The sequence below is a fragment of the Protomyctophum bolini genome (assembly GCF_963924005.1).
Source record: "Protomyctophum bolini genome assembly, chromosome: 4".
In the NCBI taxonomy this organism is placed as follows: domain Eukaryota; kingdom Metazoa; phylum Chordata; class Actinopteri; order Myctophiformes; family Myctophidae; genus Protomyctophum; species Protomyctophum bolini.
In genome coordinates this window covers 52,217,335-52,236,813 of record NC_137865.1, presented here as the reverse complement: position 1 = coordinate 52,236,813, position 19,479 = coordinate 52,217,335, and the positions used below count along the sequence as shown (strand labels likewise).

The 19,479-nt window shown below is 44.4% G+C and overlaps 2 protein-coding genes across 2 annotated transcripts in view; one reads left to right on the top strand and one right to left on the bottom strand.

The window, feature by feature from the left end:
• LOC308313636 (nuclear factor 7, ovary-like) overlaps positions 1-19,479 on the bottom strand; it is a 283,858-nt gene that overhangs the window by 60,740 nt on the left and 203,639 nt on the right. The window lies entirely within an intron of this gene.
• tjp1b (tight junction protein 1b) overlaps positions 1-19,479 on the top strand; it is a gene marked incomplete at both ends in the record, with an annotated part of 89,594 nt that overhangs the window by 34,136 nt on the left and 35,979 nt on the right. Inside the window, 7 exons of the mRNA XM_080762310.1 lie at positions 9,316-9,418; positions 10,467-10,866; positions 12,086-12,192; positions 16,262-16,421; positions 17,040-17,163; positions 18,590-18,687; positions 19,131-19,236. Coding sequence (XP_080618436.1) covers positions 9,316-9,418; positions 10,467-10,866; positions 12,086-12,192; positions 16,262-16,421; positions 17,040-17,163; positions 18,590-18,687; positions 19,131-19,236 — 1,098 coding nt within the window. The remainder of the gene's footprint in view (positions 1-9,315; positions 9,419-10,466; positions 10,867-12,085; positions 12,193-16,261; positions 16,422-17,039; positions 17,164-18,589; positions 18,688-19,130; positions 19,237-19,479) is intronic.

Genomic DNA, 19,479 nt, shown 5'->3' with positions numbered 1-19,479 from the left:
CCCAGAGCGCAGCAGACTGGGTGGCTAGGCTAGCTAGTTTCTGTTCTCCCAGAGCGCAGCAGACTGGGTGGCTAGGCTAGCTAGTTTCTGTTCTCCCAGAGCGCAGCAGACTGGGTGGCTAGGCTAGCTAGTTTCTGTTCTCCCAGAGCGCAGCAGACTGGGTGGCTAGGCTAGCTAGTTTCTGTTCTCCCAGAGCGCAGCAGACTGGGTGGCTAGGCTAGCTAGTTTCTGTTCTCCCAGTGAGCAGCAGACTGCGTGGCTAGGCTAGCTAGTTTCTGTTCTCCCAGAGCGCAGCAGACTGGGTGGCTAGGCTAGCTAGTTTCTGTTCTCCCAGAGCGCAGCAGACTGGGTGGCTAGGCTAGCTAGTTTCTGTTCTCCCAGAGCGCAGCAGACTGGGTGGCTAGGCTAGCTAGTTTCTGTTCTCCCAGAGAGCAGCAGACTGGGTGGCTAGGCTAGCTAGTTTCTGTTCTCCCAGAGCGCAGCAGACTGGGTGGCTAGGCTAGCTAGTTTCTGTTCTCCCAGAGCGCAGCAGACTGGGTGGCTAGGCTAGCTAGTTTCTGTTCTCCCAGAGCGCAGCAGACTGGGTGGCTAGGCTAGCTAGTTTCTGTTCTCCCAGAGCGCAGCAGACTGGGTGGCTAGGCTAGCTAGTTTCTGTTCTCCCAGAGCGCAGCAGACTGGGTGGCTAGGCTAGCTAGTTTCTGTTCTCCCAGAGCGCAGCAGACTGGGTGGCTAGGCTAGCTAGTTTCTGTTCTCCCAGAGCAGCAGCAGACTGCGTGGCTAGGCTAGCTAGTTTCTGTTCTCCCAGAGCGCAGCAGACTGGGTGGCTAGGCTAGCTAGTTTCTGTTCTCCCAGAGCGCAGCAGACTGGGTGGCTAGGCTAGCTAGTTTCTGTTCTCCCAGAGCAGCAGCAGACTGCGTGGCTAGGCTAGCTAGTTTCTGTTCTCCCAGAGCGTAGCAGACTGGGTGGCTAGGCTAGCTAGTTTCTTGGGACATGTGTGGTCGTAGTCGCTACATCTGTCATTGAAACATTATTATTTTTCAGTGATTCTCTTAATTTTAAGGGTAACTGTTGTACAATTGCAATATTACACTCGAGGGGGTGGTTTAACGTCACAGCAACGCAGGCGTGTAAGGGAAGCACCCTATGATCCGACGGACCATTGCTCCGAAGGAGCATTGGTCCGAGGTGCGCTGGGGGTCGGGAGAGGGTGGGTGGTTAGGTTTAGGTGTCTGCCCTGGGGGAGGTTAGGGTTAGGGTGAGGGTTTGAGGTAGGTTGTCGATCGGACCAATGGACCGTCGGCATATTGACGCGGACCCGGCGTGTAAGTGTAATATTGCTTAAGTAGACGATTGATTGAACCATTGTTTAGTAAAAGTATGCTTTTAGTAGCAGGGAGGGTGAATGATTGACCCCCCCCTCCCAGCTAAAGTTGTGTGTGTGTGTGTGTGTGTGTGTGTGTGTGTGTGTGTGTGTGTGTGTGTGTGTGTTCTCGTATAACTTACCTTCTTAGGACCAAAAGTCCTAAAAGGAGCTTCCATATTAGGACCGTTGGACAAGTTAGGACCAAAATCATGGTCCTTATAAGGATTACCACTGCAACAGATACAGGGTGCCATTTTAGCATGCCTGGTGTTGAAATTGGGATGGTCCTAAAAAGTTGTCATTTTTACATTTGAGATCGCCCCCCTCTGACCAACCCATGTAATTACAGGTGTGTGTGTGTGTGTGTGTTTGTGTTCTCGTATTTGCTACCTACTTAGGACCTTTATGAGTAAAAAGAGCTTAGGCACTCAGGGAGGCACTGGGGAGGCACTGGGGAGACACTGGGGAGGCACTGGGGAGAAACTGCAGCCATTGGGGAGACACTGGGGAGACACTGGGGAGGCACTCAGGGGGAAACTGGGGAGGAACTCAGGGGGACACTGGGAGGCACTGGGGAGGCACTCAGGGGACACTCAGGGGGACACTGGGGAGACACTAGGGAGGCACTGGGCAGACACTGGGGAGAAACTGCAGCCACTGGGGAGACATTGGGGAGGCACTGGGGAGACACTGGGAGGAACTCAGGGGGACACTGGGGAGGCACTCAGGGGGACACTGGGGAGCCACTGGGCAGACACTGCAGGGCAGACACTGGGGTGGCACTTGGGGAGGCACTGGGGAGGTACTGGACATTTCATATCACCCTTTTTTGGCAGCTTGGCATGGCATATATGATATGGGCATACAAGGTTTCTGCCCGACAGCAGCAATATGTTACACTCCGTTTAAATGTTTTTTTACTTCTCAGCAGAACAGATGACTTCAAATGGACGACGCTTAAAAGGCAAAATGTACACAAAATACAAACACATTGTTTTTATACAAATACAGTATGCTGCTGCCCTATATGCTCCTACATGAATAAGTCATGCACAAATAGTACATATACAGACTTATTGGATTCCATGTCAAATTGGTTTGTGTTGCTTTGATGCATTCTGGATCTGTTCATAGCCTCTGCAAATGGGATACCCAGGTCATCACTTCCTGTGTTCAAAAGTGTTCGAGAGAGTGAATTTGTCCTACTGAAAATGGCTCTAGATAACCTCCTAGATATTCACCCCCAACTTACTGAACAATATAAATATCAGATCCTACTAGAGACCATCTTCAACACTCAAATTGGCCAGATTCAGCATGCAAGACCATATTCCACTGCTTGTGACCAACTTTTTATTTAATTTGTCTTTTAAAAGCTTTTCAGGGGAGGAGACATTACATTATTTATCTGAGCATGTACATACGAAATCACAATAACTTACAGGAGTAAATGTTTTTTTATTTTTAGAACACAAATTGTCCTTATGTGATTGTTTATGTACCCGCATGGTTTGCCTACTGGCAACATTTTTTGTCTCTTCCTCCGATAGTGGCGGTTCTGTGGTTGCTAAGCAACCCAGTCCGCTTCTTAACCCCCCCACCTTACCCCCAGGATCGCACAGACTTTTTTGGAAAAGGGAAAAGGGAGACACATGATGTACATATGCATATTACACTTATTTTTATCCATATTCCACTGCTCTCTGAGCACTTCAAGAACGATATGGCCTGCCAAGGCTGCTATTTCAGAGTGAAATTGTCACATTATTGAATTCCCCTATTATTCGCATTAGTAATGTTAAGGCCTTGGATGATTTTTTCCCTTATCCATGTTCTGGTGGGAATGTTGCTGTGCTTAGAGGGCCCTAATGGCAAAAACATGTTGTAATGAGGATATCCTTAACTCTGTCCATAGTTCTTATGTTGATAATTGCCTTTAAAATTCCCCTTCATCTCACAAAGCCAAGTCCCTAATTGACAAAAATGAGACCCCTACTTGCTGATGGTGGGTTTGACATCAGATAATGAGCTAGCAATGACACAGCTGCAATAAACCATCTCTCACCAGATCCTAAAAGTGAACCGTGGCTATCAGAGAATGGAGGAGACCCCAAGGAGCTAACATTAGGCCTCGAACGGAACTGCTCTACTGACATACTGAGTTATAAGAACAAGTACATTATTTACCATCAGCCTACAATGAGGAACATTTAAAAAAAATAGTGTCAAGCCATTATGATCCTCTGGGCTGTATGACTCCTTTCACATCTCGTGCAAAAATCATAGTGCAGGATCTATGGAACCAGGAAAGAGGATGGGATAACTTCATTAAAACGTATAGCTTTAACTTTAAAACCTCACACTGCATATGTAACTCAGAGTGCACAAATAGGCCCTCCTCATTCCTACAATAGCAACATATAACAAATGCAGGTAAATGCAAGGTTATCAATTCTCCTGTATAATATACTGTATAGGTACATGACACTCAGACTGGTGTCCTGTGATCTGTCACAGGCCCCTGTTGCTAAATAATTAGCACTGTTTGGCTGGAGCCAAGTAGCTTCCAAAAATCACATTCCTACCTTTTGATACGTTCTTTCAGGGGTAGCATATAATGTGATCCTTTATAGTCAACCATAATAACGTCGTTGTGTTGAGGAATGCAGACTTGTTTATTTATTTTACTCACTCATTGACACAGAGAAATGTGTTTCCTGCCACTAAATGAATGAAGTGGAACCTTACTGTCTTAGTGTATCACTCCGCCAGCTTTTTTTATTTAATTTTTTTTATTCGATGCAATTGTGAACAATAGCCAAGTAATACATAGTAAGATACATATCCATTGGCCAATCAAATGGTTCACTGCAGCTCAACAGTCAGTGTGAGGGGTGGTGATTGTTTACCCACAGGGCCGAGTCCCTGAGGGTGGCCTGGTCGCAACGAGATTCCCCCTGTCCGAAACGGACCAGAGACGGCTGAGATACGCCGGGGACCCCCGCGGACCCCCACCCGGGCACGAGACCCACGGGGCCGAGTCCCCGAGGGCGGCCCGGTCGCAACGAGATGCCCCCCAGCCAAAACGGACCAGAGACGGCTGAGATACGCTGGGGACCCCCGCGGACCCCCGCGGACCCCCACCCGGGCACGAGACCCACTGGGCCGAGTCCCCGAGGGCGGCCCGGTCGCAACGAGATGCCCCCTGTCCAAAACGGACCAGAGACGGCTGAGATACGCTGGGGACCCCCGCGGACCCCCGCGGACCCCCGCCCGGGCACGAGACCCACGGGGCAGAGTCCCCGAGGGCGGCCCGGTCGCAACGAGATGCCCCCCGTCAAAAACGGACCAGAGACGGCCGAGATATCCATTATTTATGGAGCGCCAATAACCATTTGAAAATATATTTAAATTTCAATAGCTGTCTCAGTAGAAATTTGTAAATGGCTTTTGGGAGGAACTGGTTGCTGGTCCTAAGAAGACCCATGGGGGAGGGTAACACATCACACACACACACTCGGTCCTAAGAAGAACCATGGGATTTTTTTTTATTTTTATTTTTTTAAGGGGGCTAGTGAATCATGGGGTGTGTGTGATATGAAATGTCCAGTACCTCCCCAGTGCCTCCCCAAGTGCCACCCCAGTGTCTGCCCTGCAGTGTCTGCCCAGTGCCTCCCCAGTGTCTGCCCAGTGCCTCCCCAGTGCCTCCCCAGTGTCCCCTCAGTGCCTTCCCAGTGCCTCCCCAGTGTCCCCCCAGGGACTCCCCAGTGCCTCCCCAGTGCCTCCCCAGTGTCTCCCCAGTGCCTCCCCAGTGCCTTCCCAGTGCCTCCCCAGTGCCTCCCCAGTGTCCCCTCAGTGCCTTCCCAGTGCCTCCCCAGTGTCCCCCCAGTGACTCCCCAGTGCCTCCCCAGTGCCTCCCCAGTGCCTCCCCAGTGTCTCCCCAGTGCCTCCCCAGTGTCCCCACAGTGCCTTCCCAGTGCCTCCCCAGTGTCCCCCCAGTTCCTCACCAGTGTCCCCCTGAGGGCCTCCCCAGTGTCTCCCCAGTGCCTCCCCAGTGTCTCCCCAGTGTGCCCCTGAGTGCCTCCCCAGTGTCTCCCCAGTGCCTCCCCAGTGTGCCCCTGAGTGCCTCCCCAGTGCCTGCCCAGCGACTCCCCAGTGCCTGCCCAGTGTCCCCCAGTGTCCCCCCAGTGTCTCCAATAGCAATACAAGAGCAATAATACAAATTAATCTTAATTTATTAATGTTATTTAATGAATTAATCAAATTAATTAATGAATCAAAAGTTGATTGAAGTTATTATATACTTAAAGCAGCATTAGTATGTAACTTTCCTCTTCTACCCTGGATTTGAACCCGCTTTCCTGCGTGCTGAAAACTTTAGCATTGAGCTAATCGAGCCGAACTGCTTGCTCGGGGGATACATTTAATCTTGACCATAAGGTCCAAATTCGAGTCAGATCCTGTGTCTAGGTGAGACATGACCTTTGACACGATCTAAATGTCTCAACAGAAGAGCAGGGAGACAAAATACAACCAGCCCAATTGTATAAGTTATATTGTATTAACATACTCTACCATACAGATTGGACAAAATGTAATTGTATTCATTAAAAAAAGAGTTACATTTTCCACCACTGCAAAACTACTGCCATTTGAGGCATTGATTTCTCATTTCTGCATTAATGGTTTTACTCCTAGGTTTAGTTTAGTTTATTTAGGATCCCCATTAGCTGTTACACCTGGCAACAGCTATTCTTCCTGGGGTCCTCACAGAATAATATACATACACAAATTTAAATAAAAACAACATTACAGATATCACAAAATAAATACATTAAAGCATAACAACCACGGTTAGTGCATTTACTCTAGATTACATTAACTGGTATATTGACAGGGTAAAATGCCTTTTACCCTTCATTTCTGTGATGCATACTGGTAGAGAGTTCCAGAAAGTCATTGCCCTGTACATGACTGTATTCTTCATTGCATCAGTTCTTGGCTTAGGCACTGTAAATCGACCCATTGCAACATGTCTGGTATTACAGTATGTACATGTCTATCACTGGTATAATGAATATTTTTATATAAGCATTTTGTTTTTTTATTTGAACAAATGTTCCTAAAAAATCCAGCCAGACTGGCAGCTAATCTCTGCTCCATTTAACAGTGTACTAGATCTAGTATTGCAGTTCAGGGCAAGGCGAGCTGCCTTATTCTGGGCTATTTGTAATTATGCAGGTCCTTTTTAGGACCACACAACTGGACAATAGTCAAGGTGGGATATCACTAGTGCCTGGATGACCTGGACAGCAGATGTTGGAGTTAAAAACTCATCTCCTAATCATGGACAAACCCCCTCCCATTTCTTAGTTATGTTTTGAATACGAGTAGACCATGTTAGATGACTGTCTAATATAACCCCAATAAGTTTTGTTTCATCTACCTGCTCAACTGCTAGATTGCTCAGATTCAGATTCAATTTGGGTTTTGACTTGAGCATATGCTGTGATCCAAATACAATGGATTTAGTCTTTGAGATGTCCAGGACCATCCTATTGTTCACCACCCACTCTGATATGTTCTGTAGTTCCTTGTTAAGAGCTACAGACAGATCTTCCACATTAGTGGCAGACATATACAAAGTAGTGTCGTCAGAATACATGGCTATATTGGCCCCGACCAGTGGCATGTCATTTGTAAATATAGTGAACAACAAAGGACCTAAGCAACTTCCTTGTGGAATTCCACAGTGAATATGTTTAGTATCTGAGAGACTCCCATTATAGTATACTCTCTGTGATCTGCTGGATGAATAGCTTTTTATCCACCTTAGTGCAGATAAGGTAAAACCATAACATGAAAGTTTGTCAAGCAATAGATTGTGATCAATAATGTCAAACGCGGCACTAAAATCTAACGGTACAGACCCCACTATAGTCTCTTAGAATCCACATTCATTAGACAGTCATCTATTAACTGTGTCAGTGCTGTACATGTAGAAAGCCCATCTCTATAGGCGTGTTGAAAGTCAGTATTCAATACATTCTCAGAGAAATATGATTGAATTTGGTTAAATACATATTTTTCCATTAATTTAGCAAGAACTGGCAGAATGCTAATAGGGCGGCTGTTAACTCCTGTGATGTTTGTTTTAGAATCTTTTGGTATTGGAATAACTTTAGCTTCCTTCCATATTTGTGGATTTTTGCCTTTCTCGTAAAAGCTACTATGTTGTGGTCAGTGCATCCAAATTCAACAGAAATCACCTTTGAGCATAGATCAGCTGCATTTGTAAAGATATGATCAATACAGGTGGAGGAGATGCCATTTATTATTTGTGTTCTTGTTGGCTTGTTTGCTAACTGTGTTAAATTGTATGTATCTGCAATAGCATGGAGGGTTTTCTTAAGTGAGCATGTTGGAGAGAACCAGTTAATATTCATATCTGCAGGTATATACAATTCCCTATTACTGTCTGATGCTCTGTCCACCATCAATTTACAATTTACAATTTAGGCATTTAGCAGACGCTCTTAATCCAGAGCGATTTACATTAAGCAAGAACAAAAGCACCATCTCACATACACTGCTGACTACTACTGAGAATTGGAATCCGGTAGTCTGTAACAGCAACACAGCAATATAGGTTTAATATTAGGCAAGTGGACTTGTAGCCATAGAGCTTCAATGTCACTAATTATAAGGTCATCTCTCCTCTTTACTGGAATATCATTTAAAATATAAAAAGCCACACCCCCACCATGAATATTTCTGTCTCTCCTGTAGATATTATACCCATGTACCATAAATTCCTTATCACATGTTTCATCTAAATGTGTCAGATATGGCAAGTATTCTATATCAGGGGTGCCCAAACTTTTTTCACTGAGGGCCACATACAGAAAAATATAGGAAGGGCTGGGCCACTCACTAGAGATGAGATATATCACCTCACCTGTCGTGTAATAAAGCAGGGTTTACTGCACAATGTTGTTGGCATGGCGCTGCGCCATGCTTGAAATAAATCGTGCCATGCCAAGCTGCCCAAAAAAAAGGAAGAAAAAAAAAGAAATAAGGGGGGCTATTGAATCATGGTGTGTGTGTGATATGAAATGTCCAGTACCTCCCCCAGTGCCACCCCAGTGTCTGCCCAGTGGCTCCCCAGTACCTCCCCAGTACCTCCCCAGTGTCCCCTGAGTGTCTCCCCAGTGTCCCCTGAGTGTCTCCCCAGTGTCCCCTGAGTACCTCCCCAGTGTCCCCTGAGTACCTCCCCAGTGTCCCCCTGAGTACCTCCCCAGTGTCCCCTGAGTGCCTCCCCAGTGTGCCCCTGAGTGCCTCCCCAGTGTCCCCTGAGTACCTCCCCAGTGTCCCCCTGAGTACCTCCCCAGTGTCCCCTGAGTGCCTCCCCAGTGTGCCCCTGAGTGCCTCCCCAGTGGCTGCAGTTTCTCCCCAGTGTTTCCCCAGTGCCTCCCCAGTGTGCCCCCAGTGCCTCCCCATTGTCTCCCCAGTGCCTCCCCAGAGGCTCCCCAGTGCCCCCCCAGTGTGCCCCTGAGTGCCTCCCCAGTGCATATAGATGATTAAACTCATAAGAGCCAATGCAGTGAAGTTACTGACCAAAAGGTTTTAGCTTTCTTTTGTTTGGAGACGGTCCTAACAAGTAGGGTAAAAATGTGGTAATTTATAGTTTGCCCTTCTTTAAATCTGATGTGATTGTATTAAAATAGATTTTTTTCCACATTCAGGAGTGTAGTTTATATGTTTCTACTATGTCTAGAAAGTGTGGTCCTAACGAGGTAAGCAATAACTTGAAAAAAAAGTGTGGTCCTAAGTAGGTAAGTTATACGAGTATGTGTGTGTGTGTGTGTGTGTGTGTGTGTGTGTGTGTGTGTGTGTGTGTGTGTGTGTGCGTGCGTGCGTGCGTGCCTGTGTGCGTGCGTGCGTGCCTCCAGGGAGAATGACAGGGTGGTCATGGTCAACACGGTCTCCATGGACAACGTGGAACACGCCTACGCCGTTCAACAGCTCCGCAAGAGCGGCAAGAACGCTAAGATCGTAAGTATCTATAAATCTATCAGAACGCTAAGATCGTAAGTATCTATAAATCTATTTTTCTGAAGATATATATTGTGAATGTAATCTTGTTTCTGGGTAACACTGTATTGGTATGGTTGAGTATAGCGCCACCTACTGTGCCCTGAACGACATAGCTTTTTCAGAAAACTGTCAGGATGTAGAAGACATTTTTAGAATCTGATCTCAGGTCAGAATGGGTTAATTTGTAATGAGAAAAAGACAAGAACAGGAAAGAAAAAAGACAAGGGAAAAAAACAGACAATACAAAGGAATATAAAAAAGGAAAACACAGTGTAGTGTCCAGTAACAATGTAGGAGCTATCCATGGTGCTGAAGTGTGTAACACTGTAGGAGCTATCCATGGTGCTGAAGTGTGTAACAGTGTAGGAGCTATCCATGGTGCTGAAGTGTGTAACACTGTAGGAGCTATCCATGGTGCTGAAGTGTGTAACAGTGTAGGAGCTATCCATGGTGCTGAAGTGTGTAACACTGTAGGAGCTATCCATGGTGCTGAAGTAACAGTGTAGGAGCTATCCATGGTGCTGAAGTGTGTAACACGGTGTAGGAGCTATCCAAGGTGCTGAAGTAACAGTGTAGGAGCTATCCATGGTGCTGAAGTGTGTAACACTGTAGGAGCTATCCATGGTGCTGAAGTGTGTAACAGTGTAGGAGCTATCCATGGTGCTGAAGTGTGTAACACTGTAGGAGCTATCCATGGTGCTGAAGTAACAGTGTAGGAGCTATCCATGGTGCTGAAGTGTGTAACACTGTGTAGGAGCTATCCAAGGTGCTGAAGTAACAGTGTAGGAGCTATCCATGGTGCTGAAGTGTGTAACACTGTATGAGCTATCCATGGTGCTGAAGTAACACTGTAGGAGCTATCCATGGGGCTGAAGTGTGTAACACTGTGTAGGAGCTATCCATGGTGCTGAAGTGTGTAACACTGTGTAGGAGCTATCCATGGTGCTGAAGTGTGTAACACTGTGTAGGAGCTATCCATGGTGCTGAAGTGTGTAACACTCCACAGACCATCAGGAGGAAGAGGAAGGTCCACGTCCCTCTGGGTCGTCTCGGGGAGAGAGAGACCATGTCGGAGGCCGAGGAGGAGGACAGCTACGACGAGGAGGTGTACGAGAGCCGCAGCGGCGGGCGGAGCGCCCCCTACAGCGCGGGAGGGAGGCGCAGCGGACGCAGCGGCAGCCGGAGAGACCGGGACCGGGACAGAGACCGGGACCGGGATCGAGACCGGGACCGGGACAGATCCACCGGTGGGACAGATCGGGACCGAGACCGGGACAACCGAGACCGGGACCGAGAGCGGAGCGGCTCGCGGGAGAGGAGCCTCTCGCCGCGGTCCGACCGACGCTCGCAGAACTTCCCCCCCCGACCCGCCAAGGTCACGCTGGTCAAGTCCCGCAAGAATGAAGGTAAGCTCACACGAAAGTACTCAGAGTTGCAGTCAGAACTACAGACTCACTCCCCAATCTGAAAGTACTCAGAACTGCAGTCAGAACTACAGACTCACTCCCCAATCTGAAAGTACTCAGAGTTGCAGTCAGAACTGCAGCCTCACTTCCAGTCTTCCGTCGTAGTCTGAAATCCCACCTCTTCAGACTCCATCTTTAGCCCGTAGCCCCTCCCCTAGCCTCGACCACCTTACAGGCGTGTGCAAAGGCTCAACTTATGTAACTTAGATAGCATGATATGAAACTATAGTGTACACACATAGTTTCATTATAATAGAAGATATTACACTGTTAGGTTCTTACTTTACGTATGATTTTTTTCCCATAAACATTTCAGAAAGTATTTATTTATAAAGATAATATTTACGAAGGCATTTTTACGCCTCGGACAAATTAAGCCAACTCTGATGGTGACGAATCATGACAATAAACAAAACAAATTGGGCAAATCAAATAATTAGAAAGTGCCCTGGTGTACCCTAGATGGATGGATAGATAGATAGATAGATAGATAGATAGATAGATTGATAGATTGATAGATAGATAGATAGATAGATAGATGGATAGATGGATAGATTGATAGATAGATAGATAGATAGATAGATTGATAGATAGATAGATACTTTGTCCTTTTGAGGGGCCTACTATACACAGGTTTGTCTTAGGTTTGTTTAGTAAACGCATTGACAATGAAGGGACGATTTACATCAATGTGCCTCATTACTAGTCATATTGTCTCTTTATTGTTAATGGCGTGTAATGTTTGTGTTTGCACCGTTTGTTTTACATCAACATTACATCACCATTACATCACCATTACATCACCATTACATCACCTAATCGACATGAGTTAGACTTTAATACTTTCAGCACCATTGCCGTTGATTAATGCCAATTGAAACCTCAGTGTGCTGACATGCTATTGGTTCCCTCTCAGTGTGCTGACATGCTATTGGTTCCCTCTCAGTGTGCTGACATGCTATTGGTTCCCTCTCAGTGTGCTGACATGCTATTGGTTCCCTCTCAGTGTGCTGACATGCTATTGGTTCCCTCTCAGTGTGCTGACATGCTATTGGTTCCCTCTCAGTGTGCTGACATGCTATTGGTTCCCTCTCAGTGTGCTGACATGCTATTGGTTCCCTCTCAGTGTGCTGACATTCTTATTGGTTCCCTCTCCAAGCAGAATATGGCCTCCGATTGGCCAGCCACATCTTCGTGAAGGACATCTCTCCAGAGAGCCTGGCGGCGCGCGACGGAAACATCCAGGAGGGAGACGTCGTGCTGAAGGTAGGAGCCCCCACCGGGAGGATTAGTGTCAGTGAGGAGCCCCCACCGGGAGGATTAGTGTCAGTGAGGAGCCCCCACCGGGAGGATTAGTGTCAGGGATACATTACTCTGTATCTCTCTACGTCGTCCTCAGACGAGCCCTCCATCGTCGTCTCCAGTCATCTCGGTTCTCCATACATCTGGCCAGCTCCTTTGTGCTTTCCGCACCAGTATCTCTCTTTAGTACGTCCACGTAGGTAGGTGTGGGACGTCCTCTCGATCGATGCCCGTGTGTTGGTTCCCACAGTACAAGCTTTTTGGCCGGGAGTTCTTGATGTCGGTGGCAGTGGCCAGCTAGTCTCATCCTCCTTACTGCTATCTTCTCCGTTACACTTGGTAATGCCCCGTACAGACGCTTGTTGGTGATGTGCTCATCCTGGTTGATGTTCAGTACCACACGTAACATTCTTGTGTAGCACCCGTCCAGGGATTTCTGTAGGGCTTGTGTTAGTGTCCAGCATTCACAGCCGTAGAGGAGGACGGACTCCACAGTAGCAGAGAAGAAACTGATCTTGATGTGTCGGGGGAGGTTGGATTTCCACACACTGGTCATACCGTTAAGAGCTCGCCAGGCGAGTGCCTTCCTCACTTTAAGGTCCTTCTCTGTGGAGTCGACCCATGCGCCCAGGTATTTGAAGTCGCTGACCTCCTTTACAGTACGTATGTGTTGGTGGGAGGATTAGTGTCAGTGAGGAGCCCCCACCGGGAGGATTAGTGTCAGTGAGGAGCCCCCACCGGGAGGATTAGTGTCAGGGATACATTACTCTGTATGGTGGGAGGATTAGTGTCAGTGAGGAGCCCCCACCGGGAGGATTAGTGTCAGTGAGGAGCCCCCACCGGGAGGATTAGTGTCAGTGAGGAGCCCCCACCGGGAGGATAAGTTACTCTGAGGAGCCCCCACCGGGAGGATTAGTTACTTTGTATGGTGGGAGGATTAGTTACTCTGTATGGTGGGAGGATTAGTTACTCTGTATGGTGGGAGGATTAGTTACTCTGTATGGTGGGAGGATTAGTGTCAGATTAACGTTCTCTCTTCAGATCATATTAAATCAGATTAACGTTCTCTCTTCAGATCATATTAAATCAGATTAACGTTCTCTCTTCAGATCATATTAAGTCAGATTAACGTTCTCTCTTCAGATCATATTAAATCAGATTAACGTTCTCTCTTCAGATCATATTAAGTCAGATTAACGTTCTCTCTTCAGATCATATTAAATCAGATTAACGTTCTCTCTTCAGATCATATTAAATCAGATTAACGTTCTCTCTTCAGATCATATTAAATCAGATTAACGTTCTCTCTTCAGATCATATTAAATCAGATTAACGTTCTCTCTTCAGATCATATTAAATCAGATTAACGTTCTCTCTTCAGATCATATTAAGTCAGATTAACGTTCTCTCTTCAGATCATATTAAATCAGATTAACATTCTCTCTGCAGATCATATTAAATCAGATTAACGTTCTCTCTTCAGATCATATTAAATCAGATTAACGTTCTCTCTTCAGATCATATTAAATCAGATTAACGTTCTCTCTTCAGATCATATTAAATCAGATTAACGTTCTCTCTTCAGATCATATTAAATCAGATTAACGTTCTCTCTTCAGATCATATTAAGTCAGATTAACGTTCTCTCTTCAGATCATATTAAATCAGATTAACATTCTCTCTGCAGATCATATTAAATCAGATTAACGTTCTCTCTTCAGATCATATTAAATCAGATTAACGTTCTCTCTTCAGATCATATTAAATCAGATTAACGTTCTCTCTTCAGATCATATTAAATCAGATTAACGTTCTCTCTTCAGATCATATTAAATCAGATTAACGTTCTCTCTTCAGATCATATTAAGTCAGATTAACGTTCTCTCTTCAGATCATATTAAATCAGATTAACATTCTCTCTGCAGATCATATTAAATCAGATTAACGTTCTCTCTTCAGATCATATTAAATCAGATTAACGTTCTCTCTTCAGATCATATTAAATCAGATTAACGTTCTCTCTTCAGATCATATTAAATCAGATTAACGTTCTCTCTTCAGATCATATTAAATCAGATTAACGTTCTCTCTTCAGATCATATTAAGTCAGATTAACGTTCTCTCTTCAGATCATATTAAATCAGATTAACATTCTCTCTGCAGATCATATTAAATCAGATTAACGTTCTCTCTTCAGATCATATTAAATCAGATTAACGTTCTCTCTTCAGATCATATTAAATCAGATTAAACTTCTCTCTTCAGATCATATTAAGTCAGATTAACGTTCTCTCTTCAGATCATATTAAATCAGATTAACGTTCTCTCTGCAGATCATATTAAATCAGATTAACGTTCTCTCTTCAGATCATATTAAATCAGATTAACGTTCTCTCTTCAGATCATATTAAGTCAGATTAACGTTCTCTCTTCAGATCATATTAAGTCAGATTAACGTTCTCTCTTCAGATCATATTAAATCAGATTAACGTTCTCTCTGCAGATCATATTAAATCAGATTAACGTTCTCTCTTCAGATCATATTAAATCAGATTAACGTTCTCTCTTCAGATCATATTAAATCAGATTAACGTTCTCTCTTCAGATCATATTAAATCAGATTAACGTTCTCTCTTCAGATCATATTAAATCAGATTAACGTTCTCTCTTCAGATCATATTAAGTCAGATTAACGTTCTCTCTTCAGATCATATTAAATCAGATTAACGTTCTCTCTTCAGATCATATTAAATCAGATTAACGTTCTCTCTTCAGATCATATTAAATCAGATTAACGTTCTCTCTTCAGATCATATTAAATCAGATTAACATTCTCTCTTCAGATCATATTAAATCAGATTAACGTTCTCTCTTCAGATCATATTAAATCAGATTAACGTTCTCTCTTCAGATCATATTAAATCAGATTAACGTTCTCTCTTCAGATCATATTAAGTCAGATTAACATTCTCTCTGCAGATCATATTAAATCAGATTAACGTTCTCTCTTCAGATCATATTAAGTCAGATTAACGTTCTCTCTTCAGATCATATTAAATCAGATTAACGTTCTCTCTGCAGATCATATTAAATCAGATTAACGTTCTCTCTTCAGATCATATTAAATCAGATTAACGTTCTCTCTTCAGATCATATTAAGTCAGATTAACGTTCTCTCTTCAGATCATATTAAGTCAGATTAACGTTCTCTCTTCAGATCATATTAAATCAGATTAACGTTCTCTCTGCAGATCATATTAAATCAGATTAACGTTCTCTCTTCAGATCATATTAAATCAGATTAACGTTCTCTCTTCAGATCATATTAAATCAGATTAACGTTCTCTCTTCAGATCATATTAAATCAGATTAACGTTCTCTCTTCAGATCATATTAAATCAGATTAACGTTCTCTCTTCAGATCATATTAAATCAGATTAACGTTCTCTCTTCAGATCATATTAAGTCAGATTAACGTTCTCTCTTCAGATCATATTAAATCAGATTAACGTTCTCTCTTCAGATCATATTAAATCAGATTAACGTTCTCTCTTCAGATCATATTAAATCAGATTAACGTTCTCTCTTCAGATCATATTAAATCAGATTAACGTTCTCTCTTCAGATCATATTAAATCAGATTAACGTTCTCTCTTCAGATCATATTAAATCAGATTAACGTTCTCTCTTCAGATCATATTAAATCAGATTAACGTTCTCTCTTCAGATCATATTAAATCAGATTAACGTTCTCTCTGCAGATCATATTAAATCAGATTAACGTTCTCTCTTCAGATCATATTAAATCAGATTAACGTTCTCTCTTCAGATCATATTAAATCAGATTAACGTTCTCTCTTCAGATCATATTAAATCAGATTAACGTTCTCTCTGCAGATCATATTAAATCAGATTAACGTTCTCTCTTCAGATCATATTAAATCAGATTAACGTTCTCTCTTCAGATCATATTAAATCAGATTAACGTTCTCTCTTCAGATCATATTAAGTCAGATTAACGTTCTCTCTGCAGATCAACGGCACGGTGACAGAGAACCTGTCCCTGATCGACGCCAAGAAGCTGATCGAGAGGTCAAAGGGCAAGTTAAAGATGGTGGTGCAGAGAGACGATAGAGCCACGCTGCTCAACATCCCGGACCTGGACGACAGCCTGCCGTCCGCTAACGATGACGGTACACTACCCTGACCCCTGACCCCTACCCTATGACCCCTACCCTACTGACCCCTACCCTGACCCCTACCCTACTGACCCCTCACCCCTACCCTACTGACCCCTACCCAACTGACCCCTACCCTACTGACCCCTACCCAACTGACCCCTACCACTAACATACTGCTGAACATCCCTACCCCCTACCCTACTGACCCCTACCCTACTGACCACTACCCCCTACCACTAACATACTGCTGAACATCTCTACCCCCTACCCTACTGACCCCTACCCTACTGACCACTACCCCCTACCACTAACATGCTGCTGAACAGCCCTACCCCCTACCCTACTGACCACTACCCCCTACCACTAACATACTGCTGAACATGGATGACATGGACAGTCTGACTGACTGGTCAACGTTGCCATCGTAAAATTGCAGAAACAAATTATCATCATGGCCTGAACTTAACCCTTTGGTCAGTTATGATGTTGCTGACATGCTGTGGTGCGTGTGTGTGTGTGTGTGTGTGTGTGTGTGTGTGTGTGTGTGTGTGTGTGTGTGTGTGTGTGTGTCTGTGTGTGTGTGTGTGTGTGTGTGTGTGTGTGTGTGCGTGCGTGCGTGCGTGTCCTCAGACATCTCAGACGTGCATTCCGTGGCCTCAGATCATTCCAACAGATCGGAACGACATCGACGAAGCTCCAGATCTCGTTCCCCCGAAACCACCAGACCCTCCCCCCCCCACCTCAGCAACGGAAGGTAGATACACACGCACGCACGCATGCATGCACGCACGCATGCACACACACACACACACACACACACACACACACACACACACACACACACACACATTCAGTGAGTGTAACCATGCTGGTCTGTGTTCTCTCCTTCGTATGTAGACTCCATAGACTAAAGTGGATTCTGCCGTAAGTCTGACATTTATGTAGACAAATAGATTCATAGATTTATAGAATCATAGATAATATTGTCTAGTTTCTATACCTAGATTCATAGGATTATAGCTGGTGTCCAGTTGAATTAACCCATTCTGACCTGGCACCCATTTTGGTGTTAGCATCATGTTATGCTTTAGCTATTGAAAAATAGCAGATCTACAAGCTCATATCGCGCCACCGAGTGGCGCGATACGAGCTTGTAGGTCTGCTATTTTTGAAAAATCGAAGAACGGCTGACATTTTTTTAATCTGATCTCAGGTCAGAATGGGTTCATCAGACCAGTGTGTGTCCAGTAGAAACCTCGTTATGAATCTGATCTCAGGTCAGAATGGGTTTTAATGGCCCCATTGTAAAGCACGTAGTGCTTTATAGAAAAGTGCTAAATAAAACAATTAGTTTATACATAGATGTATAGATTTATGATGAAATGATAAATGTCGTCTATAGTTTCCTATTAGATTCATGTGATTATTTATTAGTTATTAATATTATGTTATTTTTTGTGACAACAGAACATCATAAATGTAGCTCCTTCTCCAAACATTTGAATATCGTGGAAAAGTTACGAGTTGATTCTGTAATTTAATTGAAAAAGTGAATCTTTCATATGTCCTCGATTCATTCATTCATTGTGCATAAAGGGAAGTATTCTAAACCTTTTTTTTCTCTTCATCTTGATGATTATCGCATCTCATGAAGAGCTAAACATCCTATCAAAAAAGTCAGCCCAAATCAGCCCAAAATCAGCCCCAAATCAGCCCAAATCAGCCCCAAATCAGCCCAAATCACCACTGACAGTGAAAGCTTGACACTGTTTGTTGCACCATAACTAATCATGTGTTGTACAGAACCGATCTATAGAACATGTGTTGTACAGAACAGGGTTTAACCCTTTACGTTCCACCTCATCAGGTACTTACCGAGCCATTTGTCTCACCTCAGGTACTGTAGATCTGTAGACCCATGTAGATGTAGAAACATGTAGATCTGTAGATGGTGTATTAAACATGTAGATCTGTAGATGGTGTGGAACATGCAGAATGTAGATCTATCATCAGTCTATGCCTGTACATTATGTGAAAACCTTCATGATTCTGAATCCATTGCAAAGATTTGTTTTACAAAATAATCACAATCACTCCTTGGGCTAAAAACGGCTTGACAGGTTATGCTAATGATTGACAGGTTATGCTAATGATTGACAGGTTATGCTAATGATTGACAGGGTGAAGACGGCAGCATCCAAGATGGTGGAGGAGATTCCTCTTCCTAAACCTCTGGATTCTTCGTCCAGAGACGAGAAACCTCTACCTCCTCTCCCAGGTAGGAGGTGTGTGTGTGTGTGTGTGTGTGTGTGTGTGTGTGTGTGTGTGTGTGTGTGTGTGTGTGTGTGTGTGTGTGTGTGTGTGTGTGTGTGTGTGTGTGTGTGTGTGTGTGTGTGTGTGTGTGTGTGTGTGTGTGTGTGTGTGTGTGTGTGTGTGAGAGACACACACGGGAGGTGTCACCAAGTCAAGTATGTGGAGTTTACTCCCAGCCTGGTCAGTTTAAACGTGTTGTTTCAGAACCAAAGCCAGTTTACGCCCAGCCTGGTCAGTTTAAACGTGTTGTTTCAGAACCAAAGCCCGTTTACGCCCAGCCTGGTCAGTTTAAACGTGTTGTTTCAGAACCAAAGCCCGTTTACGCCCAGCCTGGTCAGTTTAAACGTGTTGTTTCAGAACCAAAGCCCGTTTACGCCCAGCCTGGTCAGTTTAAACGTGTTGTTTCAGAACCAAAGCCAGTTTACGCCCAGCCTGGTCAGCCTGACGTTGACCTGCCAGTCAGTCCATCTGACGCCCCGCTGCCCAGCGCCACACACGACGACGGCATCTTAAGGTAATAAACATTAATATTGTCCCCCGCCCAGACTCAGTATGAAGCTGGTGAAGTTTAATACATGTTAATAAAGGTTAATAAACATTAATATTGTCCCCCCAGACCCAGTATGAAGCTGGTGAAGTTTAATACATGTTAATAAGGTTAATAAACATTAATATTGTCCCCCCAGACCCAGTATGAAGTTAGTGAAGTTTAATACATGTTAATAAAGGTTAATAAACATTAATATTGTCCCCCCAG